The sequence below is a fragment of the Somniosus microcephalus genome, chromosome 13, assembly GCF_052327205.1.
Source record: "Somniosus microcephalus isolate GS21.2 chromosome 13, FLI_Smic_1.0, whole genome shotgun sequence".
Lineage (NCBI taxonomy): Eukaryota > Metazoa > Chordata > Chondrichthyes > Squaliformes > Somniosidae > Somniosus > Somniosus microcephalus.
In genome coordinates, this window is record NC_140999.1 from 66,254,235 (window position 1) to 66,272,549 (window position 18,315).

The window sequence follows — 18,315 nt, forward strand, 5'->3', positions numbered from 1 at the left end:
GGTCGCCACAAGGATTGTGCTGTGGTCACTCCTGCCGATATGGTCAGGATCATGGATAGACATTAGGTTTTTAATAATTTTGCCAACCAAGTTGGTGGAAGTGTGAGGTGATAATCAGCATGGTGAGGATAACAGTACCCTGGCTGAACAAGAGGTGTATCTCCTTGATTGAAGAATTAACTGAGAAGGAGGGTGAATTAGAGTGGGTAAATTTAATGTCAGCTCCGATCAAGGATCAAGAGGCAAAGCAAGAATTTGTAAAATGTGGAACAATTCACAAGGCGAACAAAAGAGACCCTACATTTTGTTCACTATCCGGGCCAGAGAGGGGATCAGTCAGTGAAAGGGTACTTACACAAGAAACTGAACTCTGGCAAATATACAACTGCAACAACTTCATTAAAAGCACAGGCAGGTTAAGGGAAAATGTCATTTATGCAAAACTAATGGTGGAGAGGCATAAATCAATCAGCAACTGGTGGGATTTGAAATTCAGGGAGTATCTTTGCTGGCCAATCTGTATATTAACAGCAAAAGCAGTTCACACAGCCTTTTGTCCACAAAATCTGGGCCATTGTAATCTAAACTCCTGGGGTGGTTGGCAGGGCAGGGGGTAAGGATTTTGGGATCACCTTGTTTGGGGTGCAATTATCAGCCGGGTGCAAAGTTTAACAAAGTGCAAATTATTGCCTCCGTCTCCAAACGTGGCTTCTATCGTCCCTGGAGGTGATTGGAGCACTAAATCCGGTGCTATACACCTGTGTTAAGGCGCCAACAGCAAGGAGCTACCTCAGAGGGCTGGCGAAGCTCATGTGATGTCAGTCAGCAATGGAACAGACCGGCGCTGGCTAGTTCTTAAGGGGTCTGTCGATCTTGCTCTCCAGCCTGCACACCCTGCTCATTCCAGCCTTCAAAGGCCTGTACATCAAATCTGCTGGAAAGAACAATGGAGGCGCCTTGGAAAGGAGCTTAGAGTGAAGCCCCCATAGTCTCTTCTAAAAATCGATGCATGCAAGGAAGGTTAAATCAAAATGATACTGCAAAATGCTACTCAGGACCCAAAACTCCTTCACAGCATTGAATCTCTCCAATAGTGTGTCTCACTGAGTAGTGCAAAAATGTCAGACAAAGAGGCATGAAGCGGTCACCTTTAAATAGCACTTCCCCAGTCCCTTCCCGACTGCAAAACATTCCCCTCAACCTGTCGTTGCTAGCAGCAGGTGCAGCCACTCAATATCCGGTCCAGGGTGCTATACGCTCGACTGACGTCATGATCTGTGGGCGCAGGAGATTGTGGCGTAGTGCTGAGCACTGCCGCAAAATCTGGTCAATTTCACGAATGGTGCAAAAATCACCGTGCCCAGGCAATAGTTGCTTTGTACCCCATAAGCGCAACTGAAGTTCCCCCTCACCCCCGGGGAGTCCTTTGCACAACATTGAGCTGCTAAAATACATTCTTCATATTCACAACTTCTAGATTCAGCTGCCAGGCTATGGTTCTCACCCTCCTCCCCATGTAGAGCAGGAGCCAGAGGGCAGACCAAAAAATGGGCATCAGTGAGCTCCACATGCCTGTTATTTTCTACTATCACACTTGCCCTCAAGGCAAAGGGAGACATCTATCCTTCATACACAACTGGTAAGGTGGCTGGCTGTAATGTGGTTGGGATTGATGCATAATCATAGCAGCTGAAGCCCTAGACAGTTCTGCCATGTAGGCAGTGGAGGAGACATGGCCACCATCATCTATGTCCATGCCAGCCATGTCCCCACTGCAGGGCACTGCTTCACTGACCAGCCCGACATTGGTGTTGGGTCTAATGAGATCAGTGACGCTCTGGCTCAGTTCTTGCCATGAATCCCCAACCCAGTCCAAAGAGAAATACTGTTCCACTAAAGGTCTGCTAGGCCTACAGGCAGGAGCCTGAGCATCTGTAGGAAAAGGTCCTCAACTGTTCACTTGAGGTGCCATGCCAAACAATAGCACACTACACAAAAGCACTCAGCCTGCAGTCCATCATAGGCACATGGCAAACAGGCAGCTGCAGGGAAGGAGGGAGCAGGAGAGAAATAAAAAGTATGACCCTTGTAGACGAGATAGGTGAAGGTTCTCAGGCACCACTGCAGCAGCCTTGGTGGTTTCTTAATTTAAGACATCTTGATCATGTGCCACACTCCTGCTTTTGCATAGAACAAACCAAGTTACCCACACATTCTTTCCCAGGATCTAAGTCAACCCAAGGTCTAATCCTCAATAAAGAAAAAACTGGTTAGAAGTTGAATGCAGGGCAGCCTAAGACAATATTACTGTAAGTACTAATGCACATTGTAATCAGGTCATTCTTTAGAGCAAAAGGATTTCCCAATGACCCCCCCACCTTGTCAGCTGACAAAAGCCAGGGCTTTGCTTTTTCTTGTGGGGGCAGGGGGGCCCCCCCCAACCTCAACTAGACACAAGGAGTGCTGGATTAGATAGTTACCATGTCTGACGGTAAAGCTTTGCTCAGTTTACACCTTGTCCCTCCAGTCAGTGGGATTTAATGTTTACTACTAGTGTACCTAGGACTTCCTAATAGCCATTTCATGATTCACATCAACACCCAAAAGGCACACATCTGTCCAGCTGGTTTATTTGTTCAGGTCTACAGTTCAATCTCACTACATTGGGAAGAGAGAGCTCTTGGTTTCTTCATCCTGTACACTGCAGCCATCACCACCAACAGGGACAGAGCCACCACCATGAAGCCAATGGCTGCTCCACGCAGAAACCGAGAAGGAGACCCAGCAGCATCTATTGGGACACAAGACGTTATATTTGGAAGGGTTCACAGTGGCCTATTGAAGAACCTCCACTTACCATTCTCTTCAAGCAGCTTCTTAGACAGATGACTCTCACCTTCCAGGAATATGATGGGACCAGGAGCACTCACCAATGTTCCCTCATGGTCACCTGTACTCCTGCGTCTCTCTATTGGGAAATGAGACATTGTTAGCAGACAGTTTTGTCCTGACCCACCCATGTATCATCTCCAAGAAGAAAACTCCTGACTAGACACTGGAGATCACACTTTACCTGCTATATAGCCAGAGACCAACCCACGTTACACCATCTGCACTTCCAGTTCAATGTTTGCAATGATGGGCAAACAGCTAGACACTACCTAGACTGAGACTATTAGTGGGAAGGGGGATTGAGGCGAAGGGGAATTTAGAAAGACAGAAAGGAGGAGAAGGCAATAGTGCAGGGTAGCAATAGGAGAACCGATAACCAGAGTGTGACAGGAGACAGAGCGTACAAACATAAGCATGCACCGGCAAAGAGTTTCAGAGTGGGTAAAAATGGTAAAGGGAAAATTAAAAGCTCTATCTGAACGCATGCAGCATTCGTAACAAGATAGAGGAGTTGATGGCAAAAAGAGAAATAAATGGCCATGATCTGATAGTCATTAGAGACATGGTTGCAAGGTGACCAAAGCTGGGAACTGAATATTATGGGGTATTTGACATTTCAGAAGATAGGCAGAAAGGAAGAAGAGGTGGGGTAGCTCTGTTAATAAAGGATGAGATCAGTGCAGTGGTGAGAAATGATATGGCTCAGAAGAGCAGGATGTAGAATCAGTTTGGGTGGAGATAAGAAATAGTACAGGAAAGAAGTCACCGGTGGGAGTAGTCTATAGGTCCCCCCGCAGTAGCTACACTGTAGGAGCGACAGAGAGAGTATAAATCAAGAAATAATAGGGGCTTGTAAGAAAGGTACTGTGATAATCATAGGTGATTTTAATCTTCATGTAGATTGGACAAATCAAATTGGCAAGGGTATCCTTGAGGAAGAGTTCATAGATTGTATTCAGGATGGTTTCTTAGAACAAAACGTTGTGGAACCAACTAGGGAGGCGGCTATTTTAGATCTGGTAATGTGTATGAGACAGGATTAATGATCCCCTAGGGAACAGTGATCATAGTATGAGAAGTTTTAGGGCAAGACATTTGGGTCTGAAACTAGTGTCCTAAACTTAAATAAAGGCAATTACAAAGGTATGAAGATAGAGTTGGCTAAAGTAGACTGGGAAAATAGATTAAAGGGTAAGACAGTAGATAAGCAGTGGCAGCCATTTCATAACGCTCCGTTTATTCCAGTGAGAAAGAAAGACAGAAGGATGAACCATCTGTGGCTAACTAAGGAAGGCATCTAATTGATTGAAAAGGCATACAATGTTGTGAAGATTAGTGGTAGGCCTTAGAAACCAGCAAAGGATGACTAAATAGATGATGTGTAAACTAGCAAAAAATATAAAGAGACAGCAAGAGCTTCTACAGATACATAAAGGGAAGAGAGTAGCTAAGTAAATGTTGGAGCTGGGGAATTAATAATGGAAAACAGGGAAATGGCAGAGACTTTGAGCAAATATTTCATATCAGTTTCCACAGTAGAAGACAACAAAAGCATCCCAATAATAATTGATAATCAATCAAGGGGCTTTTGTGAGGGAAGAACTTAACAATGACTATCACTAGAGATATAAAGTACTAGGCAAACTAATGGGACTAAAGGCTGACAAGTCCCCTGGACCTGATGGCCTGCATCCTAGGGTCTAAAAGAAGTGGCTGCAGAGATAGCAGATGTGTTGGCTGTATTCTACCAAAATTCCCTGGATTCTGGAGCAGTCGGAGAACTGCAAATGTAACAAATGAAGAAAGGAGGGAGGCAAAAAGCAGGAAACTATAGGCCAGTTAGCCGGTCATTGGGTAAATGCTGGAATCCATTATTAAGGAAGTAATAGCAGGACATTTAGATCATAAAGCCATGTTGACTCTGCTTAATTGTATGAAAGGGAAATCATGTTTGACAAATTTACTACAGTTCTTGGAGGATGTAACAAGCTGGGTGGATAAAGGGGAACCAGTAGATGTAGTGTATTTGGATTTCCAAAAAAGGTCTTTGATAAGGTGTCACATAAAAGATTACTGCACAAGATAAGAGCTCAATGGGTTGGGGGTAATATATTAGCATGGATAGAAGATTGGCTAACTAACAGAAAACAAAGTCAGGATAAATGGGTCATTTTCCAGTTGGCAAACTAACTAGTGGGGTGCCAGAGATCAGTGCTGGGGCCTTAACTATTTACAATCTATTTTAATGACTTGGATGAAGGGAGTGTAATGTAGCCAAATTTGCTAATGATAAAGATAAGTGGGAAAGCAAATTGTGAGGACATAAAATGTCTGCAGAGGGATATGGATAGGGAGAGTGGGCAAAAATTTGGCAGCTGGAGTATAATGTGGGAAACTGAGGTTATCCACTGGTTGGAAATTTTAAAGCAAATTTAAAAAAATATATATAAATATAGAGACTGTCTAATGCTGCAGTACAGATGGATCTGGGAGTCCTTGTACATCAAACACAAAAAGTTAGCATGCAGGTACAGCAAGTAATTAGAAAGGCAAATGAATGTTGGCCTTTATTGCAAGGGGTGATGGGAGTATAAAAGTGGGGAGGGCTTGCTACAACTGTACAGGGCACTGGTGACACCACACCTGGAGTACTGCGTAGTTTTGGTTTCCTTATTTAAAAAAGGGGGGATATATTTGCATTGGAGGCAGTCCAGAGAACGTTCACTAGATTAATTCCTGAGATGAAGGGGTTGTCTTATGAAGCAGGGTTGAGCCTATACTCATTGGAATTTAGATGAAACATAAGATTCTGAGGAGGCTCAAGTGTGGATGCAGGGAGGATGTTTCCTTCAGGGTGGAATCTAGAACTGGGGGGAGGCACAGTTTCAGGATAAGGGGTCGCCTATTTGAAAAGATGAGGAGGAAGTTCTTCTCAGGGGGTCGTGAAACTTTGGAATTCTCTACCCCAGAGCTGTGGAGGCAGAGTCATTGAAGATATCCAAGGCAGAGATATACATATTTGAGCTGCAGAGAAGTCAAAGGTTATGGGGAGCAGGCAGGAAAGGGGCGTTGAGGTCATCAGATATGATCTTATTGAATGGCGGAGCAGGCTCGAGGGGCCAAACGGCCAACTCCTGCTCCTATTTCTTATGTTCTGACGATTGCAGTCAGGCCCTGGAGATTCTGGTTAAGAGTTCCGGCTCCCATTTATAGATAAGGGTCCTTCCCATTGAGAGCAGGTTTGTTCATATTGGAAGGGAGAGAGTGATAAACCTCTCGTTGTAGGGAACTGGCCAGATATTACTGTAACACCAGCAAATTATTTTTGCTTTGACTAGAAACTAATTCTGCATCAGAACAAAATCAGCAAGAGATTAAATCAAAGACTCACTTCGGCCACATTTGGATGTACAGTCATCCTGAGCAGAGGGGGAGCACACCTCAGCACTGCAGTGCAAGTAAACCTAGAACGGAAAGGAGTTTACAGCGAGCTTCATGCAGACAGATGAACCAGGCTATTATACAAGGAGCCAGTAAAGGATTTCATTGGCTCAGACTCCTGTTTGGTTACCTGTCCAGTGAGGGGCTGGGCAGAATCTCCATCCAGGAAAACAAAAGTCTTCACTTCAAACCGCTTGTGATGGGTTGGGAACTGCAGGCCAGAAAACACATCCACTGGGTGTAGGAGGGTCTGGTAGTCATCACCCTCATAGGGGCACCTGCAACAGGAGGGTCAGTCAGTGGGAGCAGGAAAATAAATTGATCCAATAAAAAAAAGGGATTTTCATTCATTGGTTGCAAGGGTTAGAGTGCAAGCCATTCCTTCGATGAGAAAGTAGCCATCTACAATGTACCAATTAGTTCACCCCATTACTCCTAAAGCTAGGGTCACGTTCAGCTTTGTTAGTGCAATAGTAACTGCTGCATTAGTGGAACAATACTGAATGATCCTGAACATTTTCTCTTGACCCATGTAGAGAAACTTAGCTAAAGCCAACAGGGTATTGGATTGTATTCATAGAACTATTCAATACAAATCAAAGGACAACATTCAGTCACTATGCATGTCATTGGATAGACTGCATCAATTGTACTACACCTAGTTTTGGTCCCCTCACATAGAATCATAGAAAGTTACAGCACGGAAGGAGGCCATTTTGGCCCATCGCATCTATTATGTCCGTGTATAATTGAGACACGGACTGCAGGAGTTGGTTATAACAGGTCTTTACTGAATGGAGGCAACCTGGAACTACTATGCAAATGTTACTACACAGGCTTATATACAGGGGTGGTCACTACTGGTACTGCAGTATACAGGGGCTGCAGAATATAGGTCCTTCTGCAAAGTACATACACTACAGCGTCCACACCGGCCAACAAAGCTATCCAGCCTAATCACATGACCCACTTCTAAACCTTCCACCAATTACTTTAAATCTGTGCCCCCTGGTTCTTGAGCCCTCTGCCAAGGGAAATAGGACCTTTCTATCCACTTGATCTAGGCCCCCCAATTTTACCCACCTCAATAAGGTCTCCTCAGCCTCCTATGTTCCAAGGAAAACAAACCCAGCCTATCCAGTCTTTCCTCATAGCTAAGATTCTCTACTCCCAGCAACATCCTTGTAAATCTCTTCTGTACCCTCTAGTGCAATCACATCTTTCCTGTAATGTGGTGACCAGAACTGCACACAGTACTCCAGCTGAGGCCTAACTAGTGTTTCATGCAGTTGAAGCATAACCCCCCTGCTCTTGTTTTCTATCCCACAGCTAATAAAGGCAAGCATTACATATGCTTTCTTAATCACCTTATCTACTTGGCCTGCTACCTTCAGGGATCTGTGGACATGCACGCCAAGGTTCCTTTGTTCCTCTACACTACTCGTGTCCTACCATTTAATGTGTATTCCCTTTCCTTGTTGCCCTCCCCAAATGCATTACCTCACATCTCCAGGTTGTATTCCATTTGCCACTATTCTGCCCACTTGACCAATTTATTGATATCTTCCTGCAGTTTACAGCTTCCTTCAGTATCAACCACACAGCAGATTTTAGTACCATCTGTAAACTTGTTAATCATACCCCCCTATATTCAAGTCAAGATTGTTGATATATACACCACACAAAGCAAGGGACCTAGTATTGAGCCCTGCAGAACTCCACTGGAACCAGCCTTCCAGTCACAAAAAAACACATCAACCACTACCCTCTGCTTCCATGGGAGAAGGTACTGAGGAACTACAAGAATGAATCCTAGCTACAAGCACCTTAGCTACTCAGACACATTGAGCGGTGTCTATTTATCCTTGACCAGCATAGAATTAGAGGTGGCCTGATGGAGATCTATAAAGGGCTGTATAGCATCCTTGCTGAGATTATTAGTTTGACATACGAGGACATGGGGAGGTGTTTGGGCAAGAGTAGGAATAGACTAATGTTGGGTGGTTCTACTTCCTACCCCCCCCCCCGGCTAGACAGTAGCGAGTGACTAGAACACAGACAAAGGGTTGGTTCCAATTTGCTGCCTACCTACCAGGGGAGAGCTGGACTGGTCCTTGGCCAGAAGCAGAGCTCCGATCACATAGAAGGCAAGTGTCTTCACAATTAACATTTGGCAGAGTGTGGCCCATGTGATCTCCAGGACTGGATGCAATCACCTGATGCAATCAGAGGAATCAGTATTCCCCCCACCCACCTCCCTCTCCTCATTGGTCTTTGTCCTGGTCCTGGGTTTTCTGTCTCTCCCAGGAGATTGCGTGGTTATTCAGATGAGTAGGAACGGTCTAGTCACAATGCTAGTGTCAGTGTGGGGCAGGCTTGATTGAACAGTTGATCTTTCCCTGCCCATCATCATTTTCTATAACCATTAGCCCTTCCATTCAACTTTTCCTTACCCATCCACCAGTAAACTCCATTGCACCTCGAAGTTTGGGGCTGGGACAGGAGTCGCCCAGCAGTCATGCAACCTCAGGACAATCATTGGGTCCGTGCGGTCCTGGACACGAACCTCCACAAACACCGGGTCCTGAAGGATACTCTGAATGGGGTAGTCACTATCCACATACCAGGATCTGTAGTTACCACCTGAAAGGCAGACAGAAGAATCAGTAACTCCCTGCATCGACACATTCCCAGTGCTTCTGTCACCATTACCCAGGGCCGTTGTACCTTTTGCAATTCTCAGTTCCAGTTTCAGAATCCCATCATCAGAAGCTGGAGGTGGTGGAGGAGCCGTGTAAACCGTGGCATTGATTTGTAAGCCAGTCTCTTTCCTCCCCTTGTACTTGCACTGGACATGCAGGCTGCAGAGAGACAATAGCAGGTGGAGCTTCATCCAGCAACACATCCCTCCAACCCCAACATCTCCCCACCATCCTCCTACCTGAAGGTGCTGTCTCGGGTTATTGAGCCCAGTTTCCCAGTCAGAATCATCCTCTTACCCAACACATCCGTTTCATACACCAAGGTTCCATTCTCCTCCTGCAATGAGGACACTGGTTAATAGGGAGCTGGTTCATTCAGGTGGAGAATGCTCGGCCCATTAATACTCACCCGCTTGGTCGAGCCACAAGAGGTAATCGGGAAGCGGAAGGTCGCAAGCTGGGCAGTGGTTAGTTTAGGCCTGCACTCTGCTTCTTGTCCATCTTTCACATACAGAGATGACAGGTTGAGGGCAGGAAGGGTCAGGGTCTTGGAGATCACTATGATGAACTGACCATCCGCTGTGCACACTGCAAGAGAATTACAATTCAATTCCACTGCTCCCATTGATGGTCAGGGGCTTCTCATTCGTGGAGAAATCAGAGGTCTCAGACCAGAGACTTGAGGGACAGAGTCTCAAAAGCCACAGACCAGCTCACAGCAGGAACAGGACTAGAATCCAAGTAGAAGCACAACCATTTAGTTTGACAGTGGAGTGAGCAAGGATGCATTTATATTAGCTGGGAACAGGTCTCGGCCAGTCTGCCCCTCAGGCCGGTGCCACCATTCAATGAGATCATGACTGATCTATATCCCAACTGCATATCACTTGACCCATGGCTAGCAGTGATTTCAGATTGAGTTATTGTTTTATTATTAATTCACAGGATGTGGGGGTCACTGGCAAGGCTGGGATTTATTGCCCCATAAAGGTGGTGGTGAGCTGCCTTCCATGTGGGGGAAGGTTCCCAGTGACAGTCAGTGGTTTGGTACAACTCAGTGGCTTGCTGGGCCATTTCAGAGAGCTGCTAAGAGTCAACCACATTGCTGTGGGTCTGGACTCATAGGCCAGTCCAGGCAAAGACAGCAGATTTCCTTCCCCAAAAAAGGAAATTAGTGAACCAGATGTTTTTTTAAAATGACAATCAGGTAATTGGTCACCACACTTACGCTGTGAATATGCAGTCTCAGATGCAACTACCGCTACACCAGAAGAGACATGCCGATCTAGGCCAACCCATCTCAAATCTAGAAAGCAATTTTGGACACTTGCCAAAACCCTTCAGTCTTGACAGATGGTGAAATGCAACATTCCAAATGGATTCCATAGAGGACTTCATAGTACAGCCTGAAGGATCAAACTAGGACAATCAACTGCCTCAGAACCAGTCATGGTAGATGCTGCCACCATCTGCATAGGTGGAAGATTAAAGCATGCCCATCATGCGACTGTGGAGCTCCTAATTAGACCCTGGATCACAACATTGAGCATTGCCCTCAGATGAAATTCTCAGGCAGCCTACAAGATATCCATGCTATTGCATTGGAAGCTCTGGACTGGATAGTGATTTTTTTTTGCTACCACCATTCAAGAGAACATCATAAGGTGGGAGCTACTTTGTACCAATCAGCAGCAAACTCCAAACCACATGGAAATCAAAACATTGGAGTCCAAAGGTCTACTGCAGGCCACCAATATTTATAAGCAACAACCCAAACACATGCATCAGGTGTGGCAGATATTTACCATCAAAAAACCTTCCTTGCAACAGCAGTTACCTTTCCACTACTGTGGGTGTGACTGGCTATTCAATGAGAGAATTCATAAATATAAATTGTAGCCTACAGAAGATTCCATGTTCTCAACAACTACTAATCCAGTAACAGCTTGACCAACCAACCTGTAGAAGAGATCCTGCAGACTCAACACATTACCAATTCTACTGAAAGGCCAATTTTACCACCAATGTTCCTTCACCAGGTGGATCAACCGTCAAGGCCAAACTTGCTCCACCCTACCACCATTAGATGAAGCACAGGTTTGAGATTTACTGCCATTGTAGACCAGACATGTACCATTAATAATGCCCAATAACCACCTGATCGACAGAATCAACACCTTCGCAGAGCAATAGGGTCACTCATTATACAATTTCAGCAGCAGGTTACTTGACTTCAACTGAATCAAACTGGACACCATTTCCTCATTCCAGCAAGTATTCACAAACCGAGCTAATTCCTTCCAATACCCCGAACCTCAACTATTGACACCTGCCTTCAATATGATGGCGGGAGGAACAGCCATACACCTTGATGTTCTATTTAGTTAATTACAATACCATACACCAAGGGGAAGCAGCTACACTCAGGACTCCACGGGAGGAGTTCGGTCAACAGACATGTCCACCCTGCCCCATTACACAGAATGAGACAGCAACAAGTCCGTGGATCATGTCCTGGTCTACAAGTTGGATTCCTCCCCCATCCCCACAAGTATTCCCTCTAGAATCGGGTCGAGGAGCGCTTTGTTACCTGGGCTGTTCCTCAGACTGTAGAAGCAGGGATGGACATTCGAGCCCCGCGGGTCAAAGCAGCAACCCTGGCTGATGCAGTCGGTGCTGCTAATGTCTGGGTGGCCGCACTCAAATCTTCAGCCTGGGGGTCCCCAATGGGGGGCTCTCTATGCGGGAGTCCTCCCTTGTTCTATTGGGGACTTGGCCTGGAGGGTGTTGCACAGGGCAGTCCCGTGCAATAGGTATTTAAGTAGGTTCACGGACTCCCAGACCGCATGTTTGTTCTGCGGTCTGGAGGAGTCCGTGTTTCATATTTATATCGAGTGTGAGAGGTTGCAGCCCCTCTTTCATTATTTGAAGGGGCTGCTCCTCAAGTTTTGGTTGCACTTCAGTCCCACGCTCTTGATCTACGGCCACCCGGTGCGGAGGGGAGCGGGCAGGTCGGAGGACCTCCTCGTGGGTCTGCTCCTGGGCCTGGTGAAGAAGGCCATTAATTGGTCTAGGCAGCGGGCGGTCGAGGGGGTCGTCCGGCTGGATTGCCTCCCTCTCTTCCGTGGCCATGTTCGCGCCCGGGTGGCCCTAGAGCTGGAGCACGCGGTGTCCGCCGGCGCGCTAGATCACTTTCGTGACCGGTGGGCGCCGCGGGGACTGGAGTGCATGATTGGGCTGGAGAACCAAATTTTAATTTGATTATTAAGGTTTATTTGAAGTTTTATTGGTTTATTACAGTTTTATTGGTTTATTTACAGTTTTAATGGTTTATTTACAGTTTTTATCTGTCTAAATTTATGGTTTTACCAAAAGAGGAACCCTGGCTGATGCAGTCGGTGCTGCTAATGTCTGGGTGGCCGCACTCAAATCTCCAGCCTGGGTCTGTCGGACAAACATCATCGCCGAGAAGCAGTGGCTGGGCTCGGAGTAAGGAGAGCCCAGCGAAGAGGCAGAGAGAGCAGCCAACCGTCCAATGCCCCATCTTGGTTGCTGCAAGTAGAATAATAATCTCCTCCCACACCAAGCCGCTTTATGGCCGGGCTCCGAGTGCGGCAGGAATTGGAGCCAATCCCAGTGTGGCGGGTTCCTGTTCCCACGGGTTACTCGGGGAGGTAGTTTGCATTCTTGATACGCTGTATCTGTCAGCCTGTCACTCTTTTTCATTAAACAAATTGATTGTAAATTAATAACATTTAAAATAAAACTGAACAAATTAAGTTAAAATTGCGTTGGCCGGGGTGATGATGCACTCCAGTCCCCGCGGCGCCCACCGGTCGCGGAAGGCCTCAAGCGTGCCGGCGGACACCGCGTGCCCCATCTGCAGCGCCACCCGGGCGCGAACATAGCCGCGGAAGAGAGGCAGGCAGGCAAACGGTCCGTCTGTCAGCCTGTCTCCGCTGGTTCCCAAGGGTCAGTCTTCCATTCCTGCTCCAAATAACATCTTAGCAACTGACCCTCGGGCCCATTGCACTCACTTTCTCTGCTCTAGTGTCAGAAGTTGTGGCCTGGAGCCTCCCTGCAGGATTTGACCGTCTAATGTAGGCTGATATATAATGGCTGCACCACTCTCCATCGTGTAGTGTGGCACTACCACCAGGCTAAGGGAGACAGACTAAGGACAGGTCTAGTAGTCCAAACATCATGAGGTGCTGCGGACCATCAGCAGCAGCAGAATTGTATCCCACCACAATATGTAACCTGGTGGCCCTCACTGCTTGATCACCAACAAGCCAGGAAAATAACCCTGCTTCAATGCAAGTGTAGAAGAGTGAGCCAGGAGCAGCACCAGGAATACCGGAGAATGAGGTACCAGCCTAGTGAAGCTATCATTCTACAGCGCCTTTCACGATCTCAGGATGTCCCAAAGCACCTTACAGCCAATGAAGTAGTTTTGAAGTGTAGTCGCTGTTGTAATGTAGGAATGTTGAATGTCCTAACTCAGGAATTAATCATATTTCTACTTCTTGAACTCTTCTTTAACCGTGCCCCTTCAAAAAAAAATCATTGAACGATTCTTGAAAACAAAATTGCATTTTATAAACAGCAATTATTTGCAGAGGTCACAGCTAAACTACACAAACTCCTAGTTCTTTCCCCACAAGTGGAAACATCTGTCGACCCCATTGAAACTCTTCATAAAACCTCTAGGAAAGAGCTCCAGCAAAATTCCTCGATAGTTGTAACTGGTCATAGAAACATAGAAACATAGAAGATAGGAGCAGGAGTAGGCCATTCGGCCCCTCGAGCCTGCTCCACCATTCGATGAGATCATGGCTGATCATCCAAACTCAGTACCCCGTACCTGCCTTCTCCCCATATCCCTTGATACCTTTAGCTCTAAGAAATATATCTAACTCCTTCTTGAATATATTTAAAGACTTGGCCTCAACCGCCTTCTGTGGTAGAGAATTCCACAGGTTCACCACTCTCTGGGTGAAGAAATTCTTCCTCATCTCTGTCCTAAATGGCTTACCCCTTATCCTTAGATTATGACCCCTGGTTCTGGACTCTCCGACCATCGGGAACATTCTACCTGCATCTAGTTTGTCCAGACCTGTCAGAATTTTATAAGTTTCGATGAGATCCCCTCTCATTCTTCTAAACTCCAGCGAGTATAAGCCCAATCGACCCAATCTCTCCTCATACGTCATTCCTGCCATCCCAGGGATCAGCCTTGTGAATCTTCACTGAACTCCTTCCATGGCAAGAACATCCTTCCTCAGATAAGGTGACCAAAACTGCACACAGTACTCAAGGTGTGGTCTCACCAAGGCCCTGTACAACTGCAGCAGGACATCCTTGCTCCTGTACTCAAACCCTTTTGCTATGAAGGCCAACATACCATTTGCATTCTTCACCGCCTGCTGCACCTGTATGCTTACCTTCAGCGACTGGTGCACAAGGACACCCAGGTCTCGTTGCACTTCCCCTTCTCCCAATCTATTGCCATTCAGATAATAGTCTGCCTTTCTGTTTTTGACACCAAAGTGGATAACCTCACATTTATCCACGCTATATTGCATCTGCCACGCTTCTGCCCAATCACCCAACCTGTCCAAATCATCCTGGAGTTTCTCGGTATCCTCCTCGCAGCACACACACCCACCCAGCTTTGTGTCGTCTGCAAACTTGGAGATATTACATCTAGTTCCCTTATCTAGATCATTAATGTATATTGTGAATAGCTGGGGTCCAAGGACCGATCCCTGCGGTACCCCACTAGTCACTGCCTGCCACTCGGAAAAAGACCCGTTAATTCCTACTCTCTGCTTTCTGTCCGCCAACCAGTTCTCTATCCAAGTCAATAGCTTGCCCGCAATCCCATGTGCCTTAACTTTACACGTTAATCTCTTATGTGGGACCTTATCGAAAGCCTTTTGAAAGTCCAAATACACCACATCTACTGGTTCTCCCTTATCTATTTTCCCAGTTACATCCTCAAAAAATTCCAGTAGATTAGTCAAGCACGATTTACCTTTTGTAAATCCATGTTGACTTTGTCCGATCCTGTCACTGTTTTCCAAGTGCTCAGTAATTACATCCTTTATAATGGACTCCTGCATTTTCCCCACTACCGATGTCAGGCTTACCGGTCTGTAATTCCCCGCTTTCTCTCTACCACCCTTTTTGAATAGTGGGGTAACATTAGCTACCCTCCAATCCATGGGTACAGTTCCAGATTCCAGCGAATTTTGGAAGATGATCAGCAATGTATCTACTATTTCTAGGGCCACTTCCTTAAGTACCCTAGGATGCAGATTATCAGGCTCTGGGGATTTATCGGCCTTCAATCCCATCAATTTCCCCAACACCATTTCCCTACAAATACTGATTTCTTTCAGTTCCTCCCTCTCATCAGACCCTATGCTCTCCAACATCTCTGGGAGGTTATTTGTGTCCTCCTATGTGAAGACAGAACCAAAATATGCATTTAATTGGTCTGCCATTTCTTTGTTCCCCATTATAACTTCCCCTGCTTCTGACTGCAAGGGACCTACACTTGATTTCACTAATCCTTTTCTCTTCACATATCTATAAAAGCTCTTACAGTCAGTTTTTATGTTCCCTGCGAGCTTACTTTCATATTCTATTTTCCCCTTCTTAATTAATCCCTTTGTCCTCCTTTGTTGAATCCTAAACTGCTCCCAATCCTCAGGCTTACTGCTTTTTCTGGCCAATTTATATGCCCTCTCCTTGGATCTTATGCTATCCCTAATTTCCCTTGTTAGCCACGGTTGAGTCACCCTTTTAGTTTTATTCTTATCACAAACTGGGATGAACAACTTCTGTAGTTCATCCATGCGGTCTTTGAATGTTTGCCATTGCCTATCCACCGTCAACACTTTGAGTGACATTCCCCAATCAATCCTACCCAATTCGCAGCTTATACCATCGTAGTTTCCTTTATTTAAATTCAGGACCCTAGTCGCCGAGTCAACTATTTCATTCTCCATCCTAATGAAGAATTCTATCATATTATGATCGCTCTGACTCAAGGGGCCTCGTACAACAAGATTGCTAATTAATCCTCTCTCATTACATGATACCCAGTCTAAGATGGCCTGATCTCTGGTTGGTTGCTCGACATATTGTTCCAGAAAACCATCCCGTAAACATTCTAGGAATTCCTCCTCCACAGTATTTTTACTAATTTGGTTAGCCCAATCTATATGTAAATTAAAGTCACCCATGATGACTGCTGTGCCCTTATTGCACGCGTCTCTAACTTCCCGTTTAATGCAATCCCCAACCTTCGTATTACTGTTTGGAGGTCTATATACCACTCCCACTAACGTTTTCTGCCCCTTGATATTTCTCAGTTCTACCCATACAGATTCCGCATCATCAGAGTTAATATCCTTCCTTTCAATTGTGTTAATCCCCTCTTTAACCAGCAATGCTACCCCACCTCCCTTTCTTTTTTGCCTATCCTTCCTAAATATTGAATACCCCTGGATGTTGAGTTCCCAGCCTTGGCCATCCTGGAGCCATGTTTCTGTAATCCCAATCAAATCATATTCGTTTACCTCTATTTGCGCAGCTAATTCATCCACCTTGTTCCGAAAGCTCCTTGCATTAAGACACAAAGCCTTCAGGCTTGTTTTTTTAACGCTCTCAGACCTACATGAATTATTATTTACTGTGACCATGTTTGATTTAAACCGTTGAGTTCTTTGCCTTCTAATTTTGTTTTTCTCCTTCCTGTCTTTTGCTTTTTTCCTTGTATTCCCTTTCCTCTGTCTCCCTGCTCAGGTTCCCAACCCTCTGCCACTTTAGTTTAAACCCTCCCCAACAGCACTAGCAAACACTGCCCCTAGGACATCGGTCCCGGCCCTGCCCAGGTGCAAACCGTCCCGTTTGTACTGGTCCCACCTCTCCCAGAACCGATTCCAATGTCCAAGGAATTTGAATCCCTCCCCCTTGCACCATTCCTCTAGCCATGTATTCATTTGAAATATCCTCCTATTTCTACTCTGACTAGCATGTGGCACTGGTAGCAATCCTGAGATTACTACCTTTGAGGTCCTATTTTTTAATTTACCTCCTAACTCCCTATATTCTGCTTTTAGGACCTCATCCCGTTTTTTACCTCTATCGTTGGTGCCTATGTGCACCACGACAACTGGCTGTTCGTCCTCCCCCTCCAAAATGTTCTGCAGCCGCTCCGAGACATCCTTGACCCTTGCACCAGGGAGGCAACACACCATCCTGGAGTCTCGATTGCGGACGCAAAAACGCCTATCTATTCCCCTTACAATTGAGTCCCCTATCACTATAGCTCTTCCACTCTTTTTCCTCCCAGCCTGTGCAGCAGAGCCACCCATGGTGCCAGGAAGTTGGCTGCTGCTGCCTTCCCCTGATGAGTCATCCCCCCCAACAGTATTTAAAGTGGTATATTTGTTGGAGAGGGGGATGGCCGCAGGGGATTCCTGCACTACCTGCCTGCGCCTCTTACTCTGCCTGCTGGTCACCCATTCCCTTCCTGCCTGTACACCCTTTACCTGCGGTGTGACCAACTCGCTATATGTGATATTCACGACGTCCTCAGCATCGCGAATGCTCCAAAATGAATCCATCCGCAGCTCCAGTGCCGCAATGCGGTCTGTCAGTAGCTGCAGCTGGACACACTTCCCGCACACATGGTCGTCAGGGACGCAGGAAGCGTCCCTGATTTCCCACATAGAGCAGGAGGAGCACACTACGGGGCTGGGCTGTCCTGCCATGACTTATCCTTTAACTAATTAATTAAAATTAAATGAATCCAACCAATTTCACTACAGTTAAATGATATATTTAAGGGCCCTGGTTTACAAACTGTCCCCGCTACACCACAGAGACCTTAAAAACTATAAACCACAGACTTAAAGTTTTAAAAGAGAGAGAAATACTCCAACCAATCACCTACCTGTTTTGTGGTGACGTCACACCTCGAATACTTTTTACCTCTCTCCTTCCCTGAGATTGGGGATTGGTACGCCTACCTGAGCCTCTGGGGCCTTTTCTCCTGAGATCTGTTATCCTTGTAAATCTTTTGCACTTTCTCCAGTGCCTCTATATCCTTTTTGTAATCGAGAACAGAACTCTGCACCATACTCCTACTGTGGTCTAACCAAGCAAAGAAAAAGAAAGGCTTGCATTTCTGTAGCGCCTTTCATGGCCACTGGATGTGCCAACGCACTTTACAGCCAATGAATTATTTTTGAAGTGTAGTCACTGT

The 18,315-nt window shown here is 46.0% G+C and overlaps 1 protein-coding gene across 1 annotated transcript; it reads right to left on the reverse strand.

Annotated features, from left to right (window-relative positions):
* Positions 1-2,614: 2,614 nt before the first annotated feature.
* LOC147108385 (zona pellucida sperm-binding protein 4-like) lies at positions 2,615-12,604 on the reverse strand. The gene is made up of 10 exons (XM_086004978.1): positions 12,445-12,604; positions 11,626-11,719; positions 9,445-9,623; positions 9,275-9,372; positions 9,061-9,194; positions 8,787-8,976; positions 6,464-6,611; positions 6,284-6,356; positions 2,858-2,968; positions 2,615-2,791 (listed from the first exon to the last, which is right to left on the reverse strand). Exons 1-10 carry the CDS (start codon positions 12,577-12,579, stop codon positions 2,643-2,645), a joined length of 1,311 nt encoding a protein of 436 aa, XP_085861104.1. The 5' UTR covers positions 12,580-12,604; the 3' UTR covers positions 2,615-2,642.
* Positions 12,605-18,315: the final 5,711 nt, after the last annotated feature.

What these genes read in the sequence shown, in the direction of transcription:
- LOC147108385 (XM_086004978.1), bottom strand. Translation starts at nt 12,579, where the DNA reads ATGGGGCATTGGACGGTTGGCTGCTCTCTCTGCCTCTTCGCTGGGCTC. An exon ending in ACCCGAGACAGCACCTTCAG is followed by an intron (nt 9,195 to 9,274) that starts GTAGGAGGATGG and finishes GTCTCTCTGCAG; the next exon opens with CCTGCATGTCCAGTGCAAGT. An exon ending in CCCAGCCCCTCACTGGACAG is followed by an intron (nt 6,357 to 6,463) that starts GTAACCAAACAG and finishes TTTCCGTTCTAG; the next exon opens with GTTTACTTGCACTGCAGTGC.